The sequence below is a fragment of the Gouania willdenowi genome, chromosome 16 (genome assembly GCF_900634775.1).
Source record: "Gouania willdenowi chromosome 16, fGouWil2.1, whole genome shotgun sequence".
In the NCBI taxonomy this organism is placed as follows: domain Eukaryota; kingdom Metazoa; phylum Chordata; class Actinopteri; order Blenniiformes; family Gobiesocidae; genus Gouania; species Gouania willdenowi.
The window spans coordinates 4,500,675-4,518,078 of NC_041059.1; the positions used below are offsets into that span (position 1 = coordinate 4,500,675).

Consider the following 17,404-nt stretch of genomic DNA (forward strand, 5'->3'; position numbering starts at 1 on the left):
ATGGAACCGCCAGAAAGATGATTAGACACAGATTTGATTAGGAATGTGTCTGTGGTAGAGAGAGAGAGGGAGAGAGAGGGAGAGAGAGAGAGTTTGGGATTTGGCTGTAATCACGTTCACAGAGCATTGATTTGGTGAGCGCGCGCTCTCTCTCCAATTGGCAGCTTCGCTACTATAGAAAAAGAACCGGCGCGTCATCCTCACTTCACATCGGCTGAGCGAGTTGTAAGCAAATGAGAACATGTGTGAGATCAGATAGAGAGAGAGAGAGAGAGAGAGAGGAGGTGTGATGATAAAAAAGCCATTTTTTCCTCTTCTTCTTCTTCTTCTTCATCCGGACAAGTGGATACCAACCAAACCTGAAACCTGTGCGCGCGTGTTGCTTTTATTTTCCCAGACTGGGGGGTGGGAGGGGGGTGAAAATTGATGAATTCGTCACATGCGCGTGCACGCCTCTTCATTCTAATTGCGGACAGTTGTTGGGTTTCTGTTCATGAGGCTGAATGGACCTGGAAGATTGAATAATTCACGGTGATGATCGCGCATTAGTGGAGACTCTATCATGATGTTTTTCCTGTGATTGTTCAGGAGGATTTATTCTGTCTGTCTCAGGCTGCTGCTGCTTTATCTGACAGATCATCTGTTGCTGTTGGAGGTATAGTGGTGGAGGTATAGTGGTGGTGGTGGTGGTGGTGGTTGGGGGTGCGGGGACCTTTAAGTGACTCTGACTGTGGATTGACATCAATGATCATGTGTTAATTCACTCCTGATAACAAAAAAATGGACCAAAAATTACTCTTACTTTTACTACTTCTTTTATCTCTACACGCGCGGCAGTGATTTATTTGGCTCGTGTCCATCATGGTTCTTCTATTTTGTTTCTTTCACTGACTGGTTTTTTATTATAATATATTCTAAAAAGAGAGAGAGAGAGTTTTATTGGTGCTGAGGAGGACAGTGGGATATCGTGGAGGTATTTCCCTCCCTCTGCTCTGCTTCATCCCCTGGTTTTTATTCCAACTGAAGGATAAATGTTGATGATGGAGGACGAACTGGACGCGCATCAGGTTGACTCGGATTTCGAGCCGCAAAGCCGGCCTCGGTCGTGCACCTGGCCGCCGCCGCTGGCACTACCGTGCGCGGAGGATTTCCCCGCACATGAGGGTCTCCCTCTGGCCAACATCAAGGTGGAACCGGAGGACGTCCCGGCGTGCAGAGCCGGACTGGTGGCGCAGGGCGGAACGCCGGTAGAGCTGAAGCATCCAGCCGGCGCCCCGGCACCACCGTGCACCGGCCCCACGCACCCGTGCCTGGCCGGATCCACGCTAGACGTGCCCGGACCTTTGCGCAAAGCCAAGTCCTCCAGGCGGAACGCGTGGGGGAACCAGTCGTACGCGGATCTGATCACCCGCGCCATCGAGAGCACCCCCGAGAAGAGGCTCACCCTGTCCCAGATCTACGACTGGATGGTCCGCTACGTGCCCTACTTCAAGGATAAAGGAGACAGTAACAGCTCAGCTGGATGGAAGGTAAGAACACACACACACACACACACACACACACACACACGCACACACACACACACACACACACACACACACACACACACACACACACACACACACACACACACACACACACACACACACAATAATAATAATAATAAATAACACACCCTTTATTATTATTATGATTATTAGTAGTATTTGTCTTCTAAGTCGTTCAACCCCTCGTGCCTTTTACACATGTCACCGCGTTGGTTACGCACCAATGATGCCATGCGTTATCTTGTCTTAGTTCATTACTGCTGTCAGTCAGCAGAGGTGTAAAGAGTACTGATATATTCTACTCAAGTAGAAATACTGTCATACATAAAATACTCAAGTACAAGTAAAAAGTAGCTCAATTAAATAGTACTCAAAGTAAAAGTAACTAGTTACTTTTAACCCCCCCGCGTTTATCTTTGGTAATAAATGTTGACACGGTTCCCTTTCATACAGTAAACATCTGAAATGAGGAAGAGACCAAATCTTGCACAATTGGAACTTGATTTATTTTCCACAAAGACATCTGTAGAAAATAAAAGCTATGTCAAAATTTACAATGATAAAAAAAAAATTAAAAAAAATTACATTACCAATAAATTCAACTTTTTTTTTTTAAATTCTCAGACTCCAAGTATAACTACATTTATGAACTCTAAAACAGTGCCATGCCAAATGTGCCATGTGATTAACAACATAATAGAGGTGAAAACAACAATCTGAACCCAAGAAAGTGGTTGGACATTAATCAGAAATGGAAGGACTAAGAACATATGTATTATGATCAATGACCATGAAATGGAAATAAAACAATAATTTACTCAGTAACGATTGGGTGTAGAAATGTAACGAACCCCTTTACTTCTTTTAAAATGTACTTAAGTGCAAGTAAAATTACAGATTTAGAAATGTGCTGGACAAAGTACAAGTACCCATAAAAGCAACTCAGTTACAGCAACGTGAGTACTTGTATTCCATTACTTTCACTTCTGCATGTGTCAGACCTCTTATTCAGCATGACCACGCATGGTCACATCTCCAAGCTGCTGCTGCCATAGCAAAAGGAAGGACCATGTATGACTATCTGCCAAAATCTGCATGATCACCGTCACATAATCCAAATAAAAACATGTTTTCATTCTTGGGATGACTTTATTTAACTGAAAATAGCAAAAGTCTTTCATTCTTAAGGATTATTAATTAAAAAAAAATTCCTTGCTCTTTATAAAAGTATAAAACTCATAAAGAAGTAAGTAAACCTTCAGGATGAAATCAAGTTCATTTGAAGAATGAATATGACAATTTATTCAAGATTTAAAGCAGAATTACATGTGTTCAGGAAAGTTAAAATGCGTATTAATGATATTGCTGGTAAAAAAAAAAAAAAAAAAAAAGCTCATTCTGCCTTGATCACAATTTACTTTAGTGAATATTCAACTGCTTCATAGTTTCATAAGAAGGCTTTAAGTATTGCTTCTTTGCATCTCATGAGTCATTTACAAGGATAAAGACTCTTGATTCAGATAATATCAGATCATGTCTAATCATTTTTGACAGATATCCACTTTTTTTCTCCCCTCAGAATAGTCAGGTTATGGTATAGTAAACTCAGAGAACCACTTGTAGGTCGTCACTGATCAGCTGTCTGTAACGTGCCAATATTCACAGGGGTTTTTTACTGCTGACCACAGTTCAGCACCTCTGCTTGTCTGGCTCAGAGCCTGGAGTAACCTCCTGGACATGTGCCCATGTTATTGGCCTCTGCTCCCACCATCGTTCTGTTTCTATTCATTACAGCATCTGAGGACAGACATAGCATCAGCATCAGCATGAGAAGCATCGCTAACCATGAGGGTGTAACTCTAACATGTTTAGATGGGAACAAGTGTTTTGCTGTTGACTCATTTGATAGATTGAGTCAGTTGGATTTAAAGCGAGACGGACTTAAAGACAGAACCACATTTCTAAACCATATATCCTTTATTGGCAACTGGCGGCCTGGGGTCCACATGTGGCCCTTGGTCTATATTTGTGCACCCCCACCAAAATAAATTCACAAAATGACTCCAAAAATACACAAAATATATATGTATTCTAGGGTTTTTTTGGAGTACTGTTGTACTCAAGACCACACTATCCAAAACCAAGACTCGCCTGAGACCAGAATGTATTGAGACCAAGACAAAACTAAGACCATAAAAGTGTATTTAAAAAAACCATGACAAGGTTGAACAGTTAAGTAGAGTATTCTCCATTTAGTTTTCTTTTAAATTCATTTGACAGGCAAAAACTACGTGTCATGCAAATTTTTAAAAAATCTCTACAAATTTGATCAACTACATTGTTACGAAGAATTAATCGTTGTATGTGTTTAAAATCCACTGATAAGTCCAGAGTTATTGTAAATGTCTGAAAGTCAGGTGTTTATTATTCAGGTGAATAAGGCCTAAAGTAAGAGCTCAGAGGTAGTTGTGACTAAGAAATAAGATGGACTGATGTCCCAGTCTTTGCAGGTTTCCAACACATTAGACACTTCGAAAGATTTTCATCAAGGTAAAAAAATCAGTGAGCAAACGCTAAATTTTGGCAGTTAAATTACAACATTAGTTAATCGGGAACAGCACAAAGTGCTTATCCTTGTTATTGCATTAATAAAGTTGAATAATAGCAGATCAGTGCTGGTCTAGACTCGTCTTGATGGAAATTCTCGATTCCGGGCCAGTCCTAGACTGAGACAAGTCCGAGTAAAAATGCTCTCAAGAGACAAGGTCCGTGTTGGAAATCACATACTAACGTAAAACTCATACTGTTTCACGTCAAAATGAGTACGTAGTGCGTTCACATTAGACAGTATGAAAAGATTGAGTATGTGAGAAATATCCTGATGTATACTATATGGGGACATTTTTTAAGTATGCACGGTGGGAACACGAGTCATACTAAGGGTTGGGTATCAGTTGGGTTTTATCCAATACCGGTGCCTATTCGGCTTAAACCAGTACTTTTTAAAAAATGACTTTGTCAAAATACAATACCCTTTTATTTTCAGGGCCAAATTGAACACAATATTAACTTAAATAATATTTATACAAGTAACATGGAAATAATAAACAAAACATTTAAATGATTTGCAGTAAACTCCTGAGCTAGCCTATCTGTCACGTTCCTGTGTAAATGCAAAACTGTGCCTTCTAAATCTGGTGTTAAAGCTTAGCTTCAACATTTTGTCTACAAAACACGACTTGTTATGAGCTTTACATTAAACAGAAAGTCAGCGAACACTGAGTTGAAGTATAGACATAGCTCATGTGTTGTTGTCACACGTTGGATGGCAGAATGGTAATTGTGTTTGCTAGCTTGCCTACTTGATATGCAACATTTGCGGTTGGCATTAAACTTACCTGACGAGGAAAGGCTGCTGTCATCATCTGTGATGATGTCAACCACACTGAGAGCGGTGAGCGAGACTCACTTTATTTTGTCCGAGGAGGCCGACTCTGGCTTCGGGTTATGTAGGTTAGCAAACATGTTGCATTGTTAGGCTTTTCAGTAAACTCCATGTGTGCCTTTTATTCTCTTGCTATCTGTTATGAGCAACGGGTGTGCTGAATCTGATGAGTAGCGGCACTGACGTCACTTTTAACAACCGGGGGGGTCTGTTCTGGTTACTACCGTTTACGTTGGAACCGGTACCAGTTTTTTTTAACACCTTTGTAAATAGAGCTCTTGTTTTGAAGTTAACCAGAAGTTTCTCCAGTAGCACAATGGAGGGTCTCCGGAAATATCCAAAATGTCGGAATGAAATGTTTTATGGGTCAAATGAGCACATGTTGATATTCTACTTGGTCACTTTCTTGCTTCAAATGTTTTCAGAACTTTCAAAGGTGGAGAATCAACAGAGATATTTAGCCTCAGTGTGAACAAGGTTTTTGTCGTTGTAGGTTCCAAATGCATCTTGGGAAACTTGGAAGTATACTTCAGTGGGAACGCTCATCATCCTATTCATACTTATATTATAGACAGTATATACTCGTTTAGTTTGTAGTGTATAGTACAGATTGTGCCATTTCAACTACAGGTCTTGGTCTTTAGTCTACAACACTATTTTGGATTCAATAAATCCATCTAAGATAAAGTTGATAAAAAACACCTTGTAATAACTATGTTCTAATGGTATGAGTTACAATATAAGAGCATAATTTAAAGCAACAACAGATGATTATTTGTGTTTAGCAGAGATCACTCAGATAACGCTCAGTAAAGGTAAAAACATTCAGCATTCATTTCCTCTCATTTAATGAAGGAATTTTCGTTTTTGTCACAACTTGTTGAGTTACAGTTGCATAACATAACCACTGTCACCAGCCAGACTGGAGTCTCCTCTCCTGGCCCCAGTCCTAATCACATAGCACCGACTGACACTTTAAACCCCATCTTACTAAACTGCGCTGACTGCTAAGGTGTCCCTATTGGTAGACTTTGTTTCATTAGCTCTGAATATGCACCACAAGCCTCCAAAGGGCCTCTTTATCTGCTGTGCCAAAGTCCCCAGTCTGCTATTTGTGAATTTGTGAAACTGCAAATTAGTCGGTGGGGGCGAGTTGGTGGGGTTGACGGTGGCAGTCTGAAGTCCTGAAGCTATTTCAGGCCACGGACCAGACGTGAGGCCCATTCCAGGTAATGACGGGGGATTAGGTGTTGCTGTTTAAAGTAGCCAGCCTGAATGTTAGTAACAGGTCTGACCTGGTTTTTGACAAGAATGGTCACGTAAACATTAAACACACACTTAAGGATCACATGTGCTCACAGGAACAAAACAAGCAGTGCACAGTGGAACCTACGCAACATTTTTTTCACCCAGGCATATATTCATCTAATCATTTACTAATCCGGTTTCTAAAATGTCCATCGTGAAAATGTCATAATCCAATACATGCTGGAAGAGTTTATTTCCACACTTAATGCTTTAATTATATTTGGAAAACTGATTCTATACATATATTCAGAATAACCCATGAGCCCATTTCCAAAGTCCTACTAACTTCTTGCTCTAGTCCTTTAAATCAGTGGTTCTCAAACTTTTCAACCCGCGACCCCCAAAATAAAGGTTCCAGAGACGGGGGAACCCCACAGTACCTGAAGGTGGTTTAACACAGACATTAACAGTGAAGAACATTCATGTGTAGACAGGGCCATCTATAAGGGGGAATAAAGGGGAGAACTATTTACTCCATAGTATATTGTTATCTTAAAGATGTAAATCCTTGTTTTAATCACAAATAAAATGGGTTAAAAGTGACCAAAATGGTCAAAAAGTTGGTGGTTCAAAGTTGCAAATTAGAGTGGCTAAAAGCAGACAGAAAAAGGGTTCAACATGTCAATATTGGCTTAAAAGTGGTAATAATTGAGGATGGGGGATTGGGGTAATGTAATTTAAAGCGTAGGATCAATTAGTTTAAACTGGCAAATAATGGACATGACAAATCATGAATCTGGTTAAATAAAAATAAGCATGAAAGATGGTAAAAAGAGGTTAAATTTGACAATAATGGGTCAACATATGAGACATTAGGTAGGAAAAGTGGTGAAAAAGGTTTATAAGTGCTGGAAATGTCTTGAAAGTGGGAAAAAATGTGCAGAAAAGGAATTGAAATTTGATGGAGAAGTGGCAGAAATGGGAGTAATATAGAAAAATGCATTAAAACCAGAAAAAATATGGCAAGAAAATGACAGAAATAGGGTAAAATATTGCAAGTTTGGTGTAGAAAAAGGGTAAAAATAAGCAAAAATGGGCTCAAATTGTTAAAAAAAATATATTTTTAGTTTCTTGAAGTCAGCTGGTGACCCATAAAGGTACATGGTCATTTCCAACCTTTTTTTTTTTAACCACAGAGAAAAAGACAAAATGACATTTTGGGCCAAATGCTGATATAAAAAGATTATATATATATATATATATATATATATATATATATATATATATATATATGTATCTGTATGTAGCCTTTAGTTTTGAAGAGGAAGGTTTGGAATTGAACTTTTGGCTATGACGATGCAGCTAAAAGCTCAGAAACCTCCAGAGATCCTTTATTGACCTTGGACCATCCTTGTGGTTTTATGCAATCTTGAAAAGCAAGACACGCTGTCCTGAATTGTATTGGAAAACACACAATGGTTTTCTTGATGATCACCTCTAGACGGCCAGTACACCTAGACGGTACCATTAAGCTCCTATAAATACGTAATGACTTCTGACTTCTAGGAAGGCCGGGGTATTCTGAGGTCACTCTCATAATCAGCTTCTTACTGGAGGACGGATACAAAGGCTTGTGTGATCTTACAGTTTCTCCTGATATGAGGGACATAGATTCATTTTACCTTCAACAATACACAAAATCACTCCAAAATAACTCAAAAAACACAAAATGGCAACAAATATGGACAAAACGGCAACAAAAACACCCAAAACAAAAATACTGCATACAATACAAATATAAAAATACACCAAAGAACAAAACAACAACACAAAATGACAACGAAAACGACTCCAAAAACACACAAAATAATAAAAACATCCAAAAATTAAAATTAAATGTACGATTCCAAAAACACACAAAAGAACAACAAAAATACAGAAGATGTTAACAAAACATACACAGAATCACTCCAAAACCACACAAGAATAACACAAAATGGCAACAAATATACACAAAGACTCACAACAACAAGGAATACACCCAAAACAAAAATACTGTATACAATACAAATCCAAAAATACACCAAAGGACAACAACAATACACAAAATGATGACGAAAAGGACAAAAAACACACAAAATAACAAAAACATGCCCAAATGAAAAAAAGAAAATACACAAAATCACTCCAAAACCACACAAAGACTCATAAGACACAAAACAACAACAGAAACGTACAATACAAAAACTTGTGTGATCTTACACTTTCTCCTAATATGTAGGACATATATTCATTTAACCTTCACTGTCTGTTGTTTCTGTTTCCTATAACAAAGTTTCCTTCCCATTTCTTCATGTGAATGACTGGGTTTGTATTTCCAAGGCTGATTATTTGTACGTGCGAGCATCCTTCAGATTAGTGTATATATGGATGCATTCAGGATTGGCTCGTGGGAGCAGCACACATCAATTACAACAAAGCATCAGGATTGACGGTGTTGTGTTGTGTTGTGTGTGCGTCTTTGTGAAGACTAGTGAAGGGGGAGGGGCTGTCTACTTCTATAGGCGTGTGTGCTAGGGCTCACTGATTGGTCTGACAGCACGTCACTGCAGTGAATGGTATGCAAGTCTAGCTCTTGACTTCATAATGGTGGGGTAACACTTGGTGAAGGGATTGCTGGGAAGTTCATTAACGGTTGGGGGGAGGTTGGATGATGCCATTGTTGCATTCAACGCTTTGCTATTGAGTCTAAACACACAAGGTTGTATACGTCTATTCATCCTCTGTCCCTGATGCTTTATCCTGTACAAGGTTGAAGGGATGTGTTGGTGCCTTCATAGGAAAATTGTAGTAAAATAGAGTAACATCATTAGCTACTGTAGCCTCCTGTCCAGCATCTAGTCCAGATTGAATAACTAACAAGGATTTCTGCAATTCTGTACAGCAGGGATTCCTAATATGAGGGGTGCATGTATGATAGGTGGGCTGATTGTAGGACAAGTGCCAAATGGACATTTTCCAACCCCAAACCCTAACCCTTCTGGTCCCTGGACACATCGCAGACACTCCAATTACACTGAAACACCTTCACAATCTGTAGGTGAACAGTGTATGGTACAGAGAAACCCGAGTAACATGCCCCCGTACCTTGCCTTTGACTCCCCACACCAAACTGAACGGTCCAGAACTGTTTCAGGAGGTTTCATTGAGATTAAATAATCAACAATCCTAAAACTGAAAAGGGGACAACTGCCCACAGCTAAAATATACTAGCGGTGCATTCACACTGGTTTAGTCTTGGACTCGGTCTGAATGGATGGAGAGCAGGTGAATATTTTATCATCTTGGTTTGGCTCAATTTGCGTTCAGAGAACAGCTTCTGATCCACCCCAAACAGCCTCCGGTGCAGTTCCATGAGCTAACAGCTTGAGGGCACCGTTACTGGAGTAGAGACTTCTCCAGAACCCTGAAGTACAATCTCTCATCTATTGGTCAAAGCGAGCGTTTTAGAGTGCTCAGAAACGTCTTCCTTCTCCGTTTGTTCTTTCACAACATTCAACAATGCAGCAGCAACAAGTTGTCCTGCTTATGGTGGTTATAAAGCCATTATTTTGTGGCATCGCCGGTTCGACTGACCACCCACAATGCCGTGTGCTCTACATGATCCGAGAGCGATTGTGTTCATGGCGCTCCAAATCGCTCTAGACTGCCAGTGGAAAAGCTCAGAGACAGACAGAAACAATTGCTCTAGAATTCACCTGTTTGATCCGCTCTCGGCTTCGTTTCGGTGTTCACACCAACCAAACGAGGAGGACTATCAGAGCAAATGGATCTTAGAGCGTTTTAACCGCTCTAGGATCCATTGGTGTGAATGCATCCTAAAATATTTACTAACCCTAACCTGGTAGGGTTAAGGTCAAGTAAAACTTTTATTTCAAACTGGTGAAGCTAAACCAGTACAGCTGGTAATTTACCAGCTTTTACTTTGTATGATATATAAGTTGTGGGCAAATTTCCTCATTTGACTTTTTTAGTTGAACAAATGTCCAGTGTGCAAATATTCCAACACCAGTTGGGCCGTGACAAATCATTTGCAAAAGGTAGGCAAATGCATTTAATTTTAGAAATCAATTTGAAACATATATAGAAAAAGATTTACAACTAAAAGTATTAAAAAAAACTTCATAAAACTGCAATTAAATTCCTTTTCTCTCATTATCTGAACTTTAGTCAGCTCGTTAGGGGCGGAGTAGGTGGGCGGGTTTAATGGTTTTATGGTGGGCTGTGTGTGTTTTCAATTTTGGAATTGGTGTAAAGAAGATGGATGAATAAATGAATGATTGAGTGAGTGAATGAGCGTCTACGTCGGCTATTTTTGGTTCGTTGGATTAAGCACCACGAACCGTCTCTTGATTTATTTCCAATGCCATCGGCTTTTTTCAGCACTCGGTGTCAATAGATGCCAAAGGATGTGCAGCGGGTCACTTAGAGTGCCAGGCAGTCACTCAGACACTTTAATCCAAAGCGAGTAGACTGTTATTTATATAGTGTCTTAAGGTTTAGGTCAGTGCGGGGACATTAAGGCAAACAATCACAGGGTTTTCTTCGCTGCCATTCACATCACCAGATAATAAAACACTGACACGTCTTTAATGTAGCCGTAAAGAAGGTCAAATGTCTTTAGGAAAATACTAATTCTAGAAATAATGTTTGTGTATATAAAGGAAGGCACGGAACCTCTGTCAGCACAGCAGGGGTATCTGGATCATATCACTTTATCTAATTGATTTATAGGTAAGGAAACAGACACACTTCTGTTGCCATGTATTGGACTCCTTCCTGCAGCTGCCACAGAGACACTCAGCAAATACAGGAGATATAAATGTTGAAAATACAGCAGAGACATGTTTGACAGAAGCTTAGCATGACACAGAAACACTGAGTGTGTGAAGAGTTGCCAGATTCAGTTTGTTGTGCATAAATGTGTGTTTGTGTAGCGCCACCGATGTTACGTTTCAAAAATTCCCAAATTCTCTTTCAGTTTTTACCCATTTCCGCATCACGTCTGCGTATTGTTACACTTTTCTGTTCCATTGACTTTTCTTCATCTTTCCCTGTTTAGATGTTTACTGCAGTAGTTGATAAATACATTTTAGATAAAAAATATGTTTTTGAAATGTTTTAATTAATATTATATTTCAAATTGAAACAACACTCAATCTTAAACAATTGTATTCTGTACTTTCACTTTCCATAACAAAGTATTTCTAAAATTCTAATACTAAAAAAAATATATATTCAAATAATAAAAAAAATTGTCAAATGTCACCAGAAATTCTTGATATCAAAATAAGGTCACCATCCAAAAAAGTTTGGGAACCACTGTTTTAAGTGCTATATTTCATGCTGAATAGTCATCTACTGTTTTGAAGAATTTACAAGAAATCACAAGAGATAACGTTGCTATAACAACGTTAGCCACGGTTCTAGACAGTCAGTCTCGGAATACCATGGATTTGCATGATATGGTCCCAAAACTTCATTTATGATACTTTTCATTTCTGCTAACTGGCGAATCACCCCCACTTTTGCACGAAATCCCGTGCAGCCTCGTGATTGGAAGATCTACCGTGACGTGTCACCAGGTAAACTCAACACTTTCTGGACATTAAGGGTACTTTCACATCGGTTTAGTCTCAGACTCTGTTTGAATGGGCGCCTTGGTTTGGTTCTGTTTGCGTTCAGATCGCTACTTCTTATCTGCTCCAAACAGCCTCTGGTGCAGTTCCATGAGATAACCACTTACGGGGTCTAGTACTGGAGTAGAGTCTTCTCTAGGCAGAAAGACAGAAACCTGTTCTTTCACAACATTCAACAATGGATCAGCAAAAAGTTGCTTTTGGTGGTTTTAAAGCCCTGTTTTGCACCCTCGCCGGCTCGACTGATCACCCACAATCCTGCACACTCTACGTCATCACTGATATTTCCTGTGTTTGATCCACTCTGTGAGCGGTTGCGTTCACGGCGTACCTAATCTCTTTAGACTTAGGTTGGAAATGATCCGAGAACGGGAGAACAATCGCTCTTGAATCTGTCTGTTTGATCTGCTCTAGACTTCGTTTGCGTGTTCACACCGCCCAAACGAGGCAGACCAACCAACCAAATGAATTCTAGAGCTTTTTAACCTCTCTAGGATCCGTCGATGTGAATGCACCCAAAAAGTGCTCAGGAACTTCTTCCTTATCAGTTTGTTCTTTACCAACATTCAACAAGTTGTCGTGCTTTTTCCATGTCAGACTGTGAATTCCATTTTCATTGTCTGTTTTCCACGATCACGGAAAATTGGCGTCCCTATTTGCGTATGATATTATGACCACAGTTTGGAGGATGGCTGGGTAGTCTGGGAGAACTAGGATCGTAGACTTGAGCTGATTCATTATTTATCCTCCGTCTGAGCTCAGGGGAGCAGAGCAATCGGAGAGCGAGAGCATATGATGCATTCAGGCCAGAGTTCTGAACACCTTATGCCTTCCCTTAGTTCCTTCACCCATACGCAGGTCAAGGCCAAGGCATTTATTCAGCTCTAAGAAGGTGTGATGACACAAAGCCCATTCCCACTGCCATTAGCCCCGCAGGCTTCAGGCTGCTGTGGCAGTTCATTTCTCTGTAAAAATGATTAATATACATGCAAATTACCAACGCATGGGCACGCATTCAAATATGGGAGACGGCAATCAGCAGAGTGTAATATATGAAGAAAGAAATCCTTTTGATATTACTCTGCTTTTGCCTTATCATTTTATCAAACTGAAACGTTATCTCCTAGCTTCTTTAGCGTTTCGTTTTCATCTATCAGACGTTCAGTACCTTCTTTTTGTCTCAGTGGTTTTACATGCAAAGGCCAACTGAGGTGAAGTATGTGTCCCAGTGGAGCTGTGGTGTCAGGATTTCAGGCTTTAGCACAGTCTCATGCCAGTGATCTCCTCTGCCTCGAGCAGCGTGCCTCCACTTTTCCAAGAGAAATCTCATATCTCACATAATCTCAGAGATAATAGGATAGCAATGCAGGCTTTTACTCCACTCCACAAGTAAATGTGACTGTGACGTTTCCGAAATTGGAAGAAATGAACTCATTTGAGCATTCCCATCATTTAAGCCAGACATGGGCAACTGGCGACCCGGGGGCCCTCGCTCTAATTTTGAGTAGCCCCTGAATTAATTGCACAAAATGAGTTAAAAACCCCTAAAAAATTACACATATATACGCTCAGCAGCATAAATACACAAAACAGTAACTGAGTAAATTATTTCAAAAATTGGTACCTTAAACCAGGGGTTCAGGACTCCATTTGGGGTCGCAAGACACTGGGAGGAGCTTGCCAGGTGCCAAATAAATTTTTTGTATATACATTTGTATTTGTATTTGTATCACTTTTCATCACCTTTTAATGCCTTTTTGCTACATTACTCCCATTTCTGCCACTTTTCCATCAAATTTCAGTGCCTTTTCTTCACATTTTTTTCCACTTTCAAGACATTTTTGGCATTTATAAACACTTTTCAGCTTCTCACCACTTTTTTTTTCACAGATATATACGCTAGACAACATAAATACACAAAATGACTCCAAAAACTCCTAGCAGTAACAGCAACAACAACAAAAAACAACGCCCACTGAGCCGAAATGTATTTATTTTTTATCTCAAATTACAAAACGACAACAAAAAACCAAAACATAAAAAGTGTCTCCAAAATGTCAACAAAGATATTCAAAAAACAAAAGAAATAAGAGGAAAATACACAAAATTACATACAGAATTACTTCAAAAACAGATTAAGCGACAGTTAAAACTCAAGACAAAAACAGAAAATTAGAAAAAAATTAGACAAAACAAAACAAGATATTACACCAAAAACACAGGAAATGACAACACAAATGTATTGTTCTTCCCTGTATTCATGCTCAGATTGGTCATTATTCTAAATGCTGACATGAATGTTGATAATGTGGCCCCTTGAATCAGAAGATCACTGTGATAAAAGTTGCCCATCTCTGATTTAAACTTGAGCATTTGTAGCACATTCGTTAGCCATTATTGTTTAATAATGCATGTCAACATAATAAATTTCAATTTTTGTTTTTTAAAGGTGACGATTTCAACTATTCCCTCTGGCTCAGACACATCCGGGCTTCAACGAACCACCCGTAGAGGAACACTCTGTTCTAGGGTGGGGTGAGCCTTTTTGGGGGGAGGAGGGGGCAGACACAGAGTGAAAGTGACTCTCAGCTGCGCTGTTTTGCAGTCTGATTTGTTTTGTAACCTGTCTGACTCTCCGTGATTGGCTCCTGGGAGAGGCATGGCTCTCGTCTGCGTGGTTAGTTACTAGTAGATTTTTTTTTTCTGGTAAAAATTATCCTTACTCGACTCGAAAGACAAAACCGAGTCCCTTAAAGTCTGATATCTGATATCTCTGGCCCTTAGCTATAGCCTGCTTCAACAGCACAACATACTACCAACATGCTTTTTCTTTTATTGGTTCTTTAAGAGGCACCTGGTGTTTTCTGATTAGATGCAGACTCTAAACGCTGACGTAAATGCACAAAATTATGTTAAATTAAACAAAATGACAGCACAAATAAAAAAATTACAACATGACAAAAGAATACGGTAAAAGACAACAAAAAACACAGAAAATACTCCAGTAACACACAAAACTACTAAAAAAAAAATTAACAGAAGGACAACAGAATTACACCAAATACTCCAAATAAAGCAAAAAGACTAAAAAAACATACAAAATTACAGAAAATGCACACAAAAGTACACCAAAGACAAGAAAAAACACAAAAAAATGACTCTGCAAACACACTGTACTACAAACAAACAAAGCAGCAACAGAAATACACAAAAACGACTCCAAAAAACACAAAATGATATTGAAATACACAAACCAACAGCAGGAATACACTAAAATGTACAAAAAATTACAATACTACAAAAAATGCAGTAAAATACAACAAAAACAGAGAAAATACTCCAGAAACACACAAATATACTACAAAATGGTACAAAATCACAGAAAATGACAACAAAAATACACAAAAAAAGGAAAAAAACACCAAAAAAAACCCCTGCAAATTCACTGTACTACAAACAAACAAAACAACAACAGAAATACACAAAAAAGACTCCAAAAAATGCAAAATTATATTAAACTACACAGAACAACAACAAAAATACACTAAAATGTAATAAAAGTTTACAACACTACCATAAAATATAATAAAAAACAAGAAAATACGCTAGAAATGCACAAAACTACTACAAGAATTACCAAAACAACAAAATTAGACTAAAAATTTCAAATAATGCAAAATCCTTACTCGACTTGAAAGTGTCTTTTTTTCCACTTTCAAGACATTTTCGGCAACAAAAAACACAATATTTTATTTTATACAGATGCCTTTGTGGAAAAATAAATTAAGTTCCAATTGTGTTAGATTGTCTTTTTAAGTTTCTACATGAGATGTTTACTGTATGCAAGGGAACCGTATCAAAACTGATCAAAATCAGAATCAAAAGTACTTTATTTATCTCAGGGGGAAATTACTTGTGTTACAGACGCTCAAGAAATATTACAAATAAAAAGAATAAACACTAAACAACGAAGGAAAGAAAAACATACATAATTAAGTAAAAGACTGTTAATTAAATAAAGATTAAATAATACAAGTGCACACATTACAGTAGTAAAAAATAAAACAAGATAAATAATAATAATAATAGCACAAATATACAAATTTAATACAGATATATACAACAATCAAGTATTTACAATGCCAAAAATGTATTACCAAAAATAAACGTGGTGTGTGAAAGTAATTAGTAATTTTTTTTAACATTTTATAATTTAATTGAGCTACTTTTTACTTGTGTTTTTATTTTATGTATGACTTACTTGTACCTGTGTACATTTTCCATCGCTACTTGAGTATCAGTACTCTTCACACCTCTGTTGTAATTAATTTCTAATATGTATTTACAGTATGTATCTAGTCTGATTTGTAGCGTTAGTGTTAAAAAGATCCATGTGCATGTGCATGCATGTGATTCCGTTGGTTAATTGGGTTGGGTGTTAGTTGCATGTGAGACATGAGGCTGATGCAGCTCAGAGAAGAAGTCTACCACGTCTTATTTTGATGGCTGGGGGGGGTGGTGGTGGTGGTGGGGGGGCGGGGGTTTACAGTGAAGCTGTACCATTGAAACGTTTGCATTACAAGTACAAATGGTTTTGGTTACTATGCAGCACGTAAATGAAGTGTGGTGGCAGAAATTCGCTCTGTTTGGAGTGAAACGTTTGTCGCTCATCTGTGTCAATCTGCATGAGGTGTGATTCTGCCTTTAAGTGTGTGTGTGTGTGTGTGTGTGTGTGTGCATGGTTTTTGAGAGGTTTTCTGAGCATGATGTGTGTGTGTGTGTGTGTGTGAATCAGTCTTTTTTCCCCCGTACAGGGAATGTTTGTGTGTGTGGGTGTGTTGGGGGGGTTGATGGGCTCAGTGGGAGCCCAGGTCCTGGGGGAACAGCTCTCGTTAATAATTCAGACGAGGCTCATTATCAAGGCAGCGCAGATTTCTCCCTGATTCCACCTTAATTGCAGGCAGGCTGCTCCACTCAGGCAGTCGCTAGTCACGCTGGGCTGACTCTCTGTCTTTTTCTCTCACTGCACGGCCCTGGATACGCCACTGCTCCGTTCTGCTCCATCTCTACGGCACATTGCAGCAACAGGGCCCTGAGCTATAGCCTGCTTCATAGTGTGGGATACCTCACTATGAACATGCTTTTTTACTTTTATTGGTTCTTTATTAAGAGGCGCCTCATGTTTTGTGATTAGATGCAGACTCTACACCAGAAGTACGCACAAAACGTTCTTAAAACACAAAAAACTGCTACAAAAATTAACAAAACGACAACATAATGACACAAAAAACTCTAAATAATGCAAAATGGCAACAAAAATACACAATGACTAAAAAAAAATTACAAAATTACAGAAAATGGCAACAAAATTACACAAAAAGACAAGAAAAACACCATAAATATGATTCCGCAAACCCACAGTACTACAAACAAACAAACCTACTGCAAAAATTATATTAGAATAC

General features: G+C 38.8%; 1 protein-coding gene across 1 annotated transcript in view; it reads left to right on the plus strand.

Annotated features, from left to right (window-relative positions):
* The first annotated feature begins 479 nt into the window (after positions 1-479).
* Positions 480-17,404, plus strand: part of LOC114478590 (forkhead box protein O6-like) — a 55,641-nt gene continuing 38,716 nt past the window's right edge. The window contains exon 1 of the mRNA XM_028471758.1: positions 480-1,529. Coding sequence (XP_028327559.1) covers positions 1,032-1,529 — 498 coding nt within the window. The 5' untranslated portion in view covers positions 480-1,031. The remainder of the gene's footprint in view (positions 1,530-17,404) is intronic.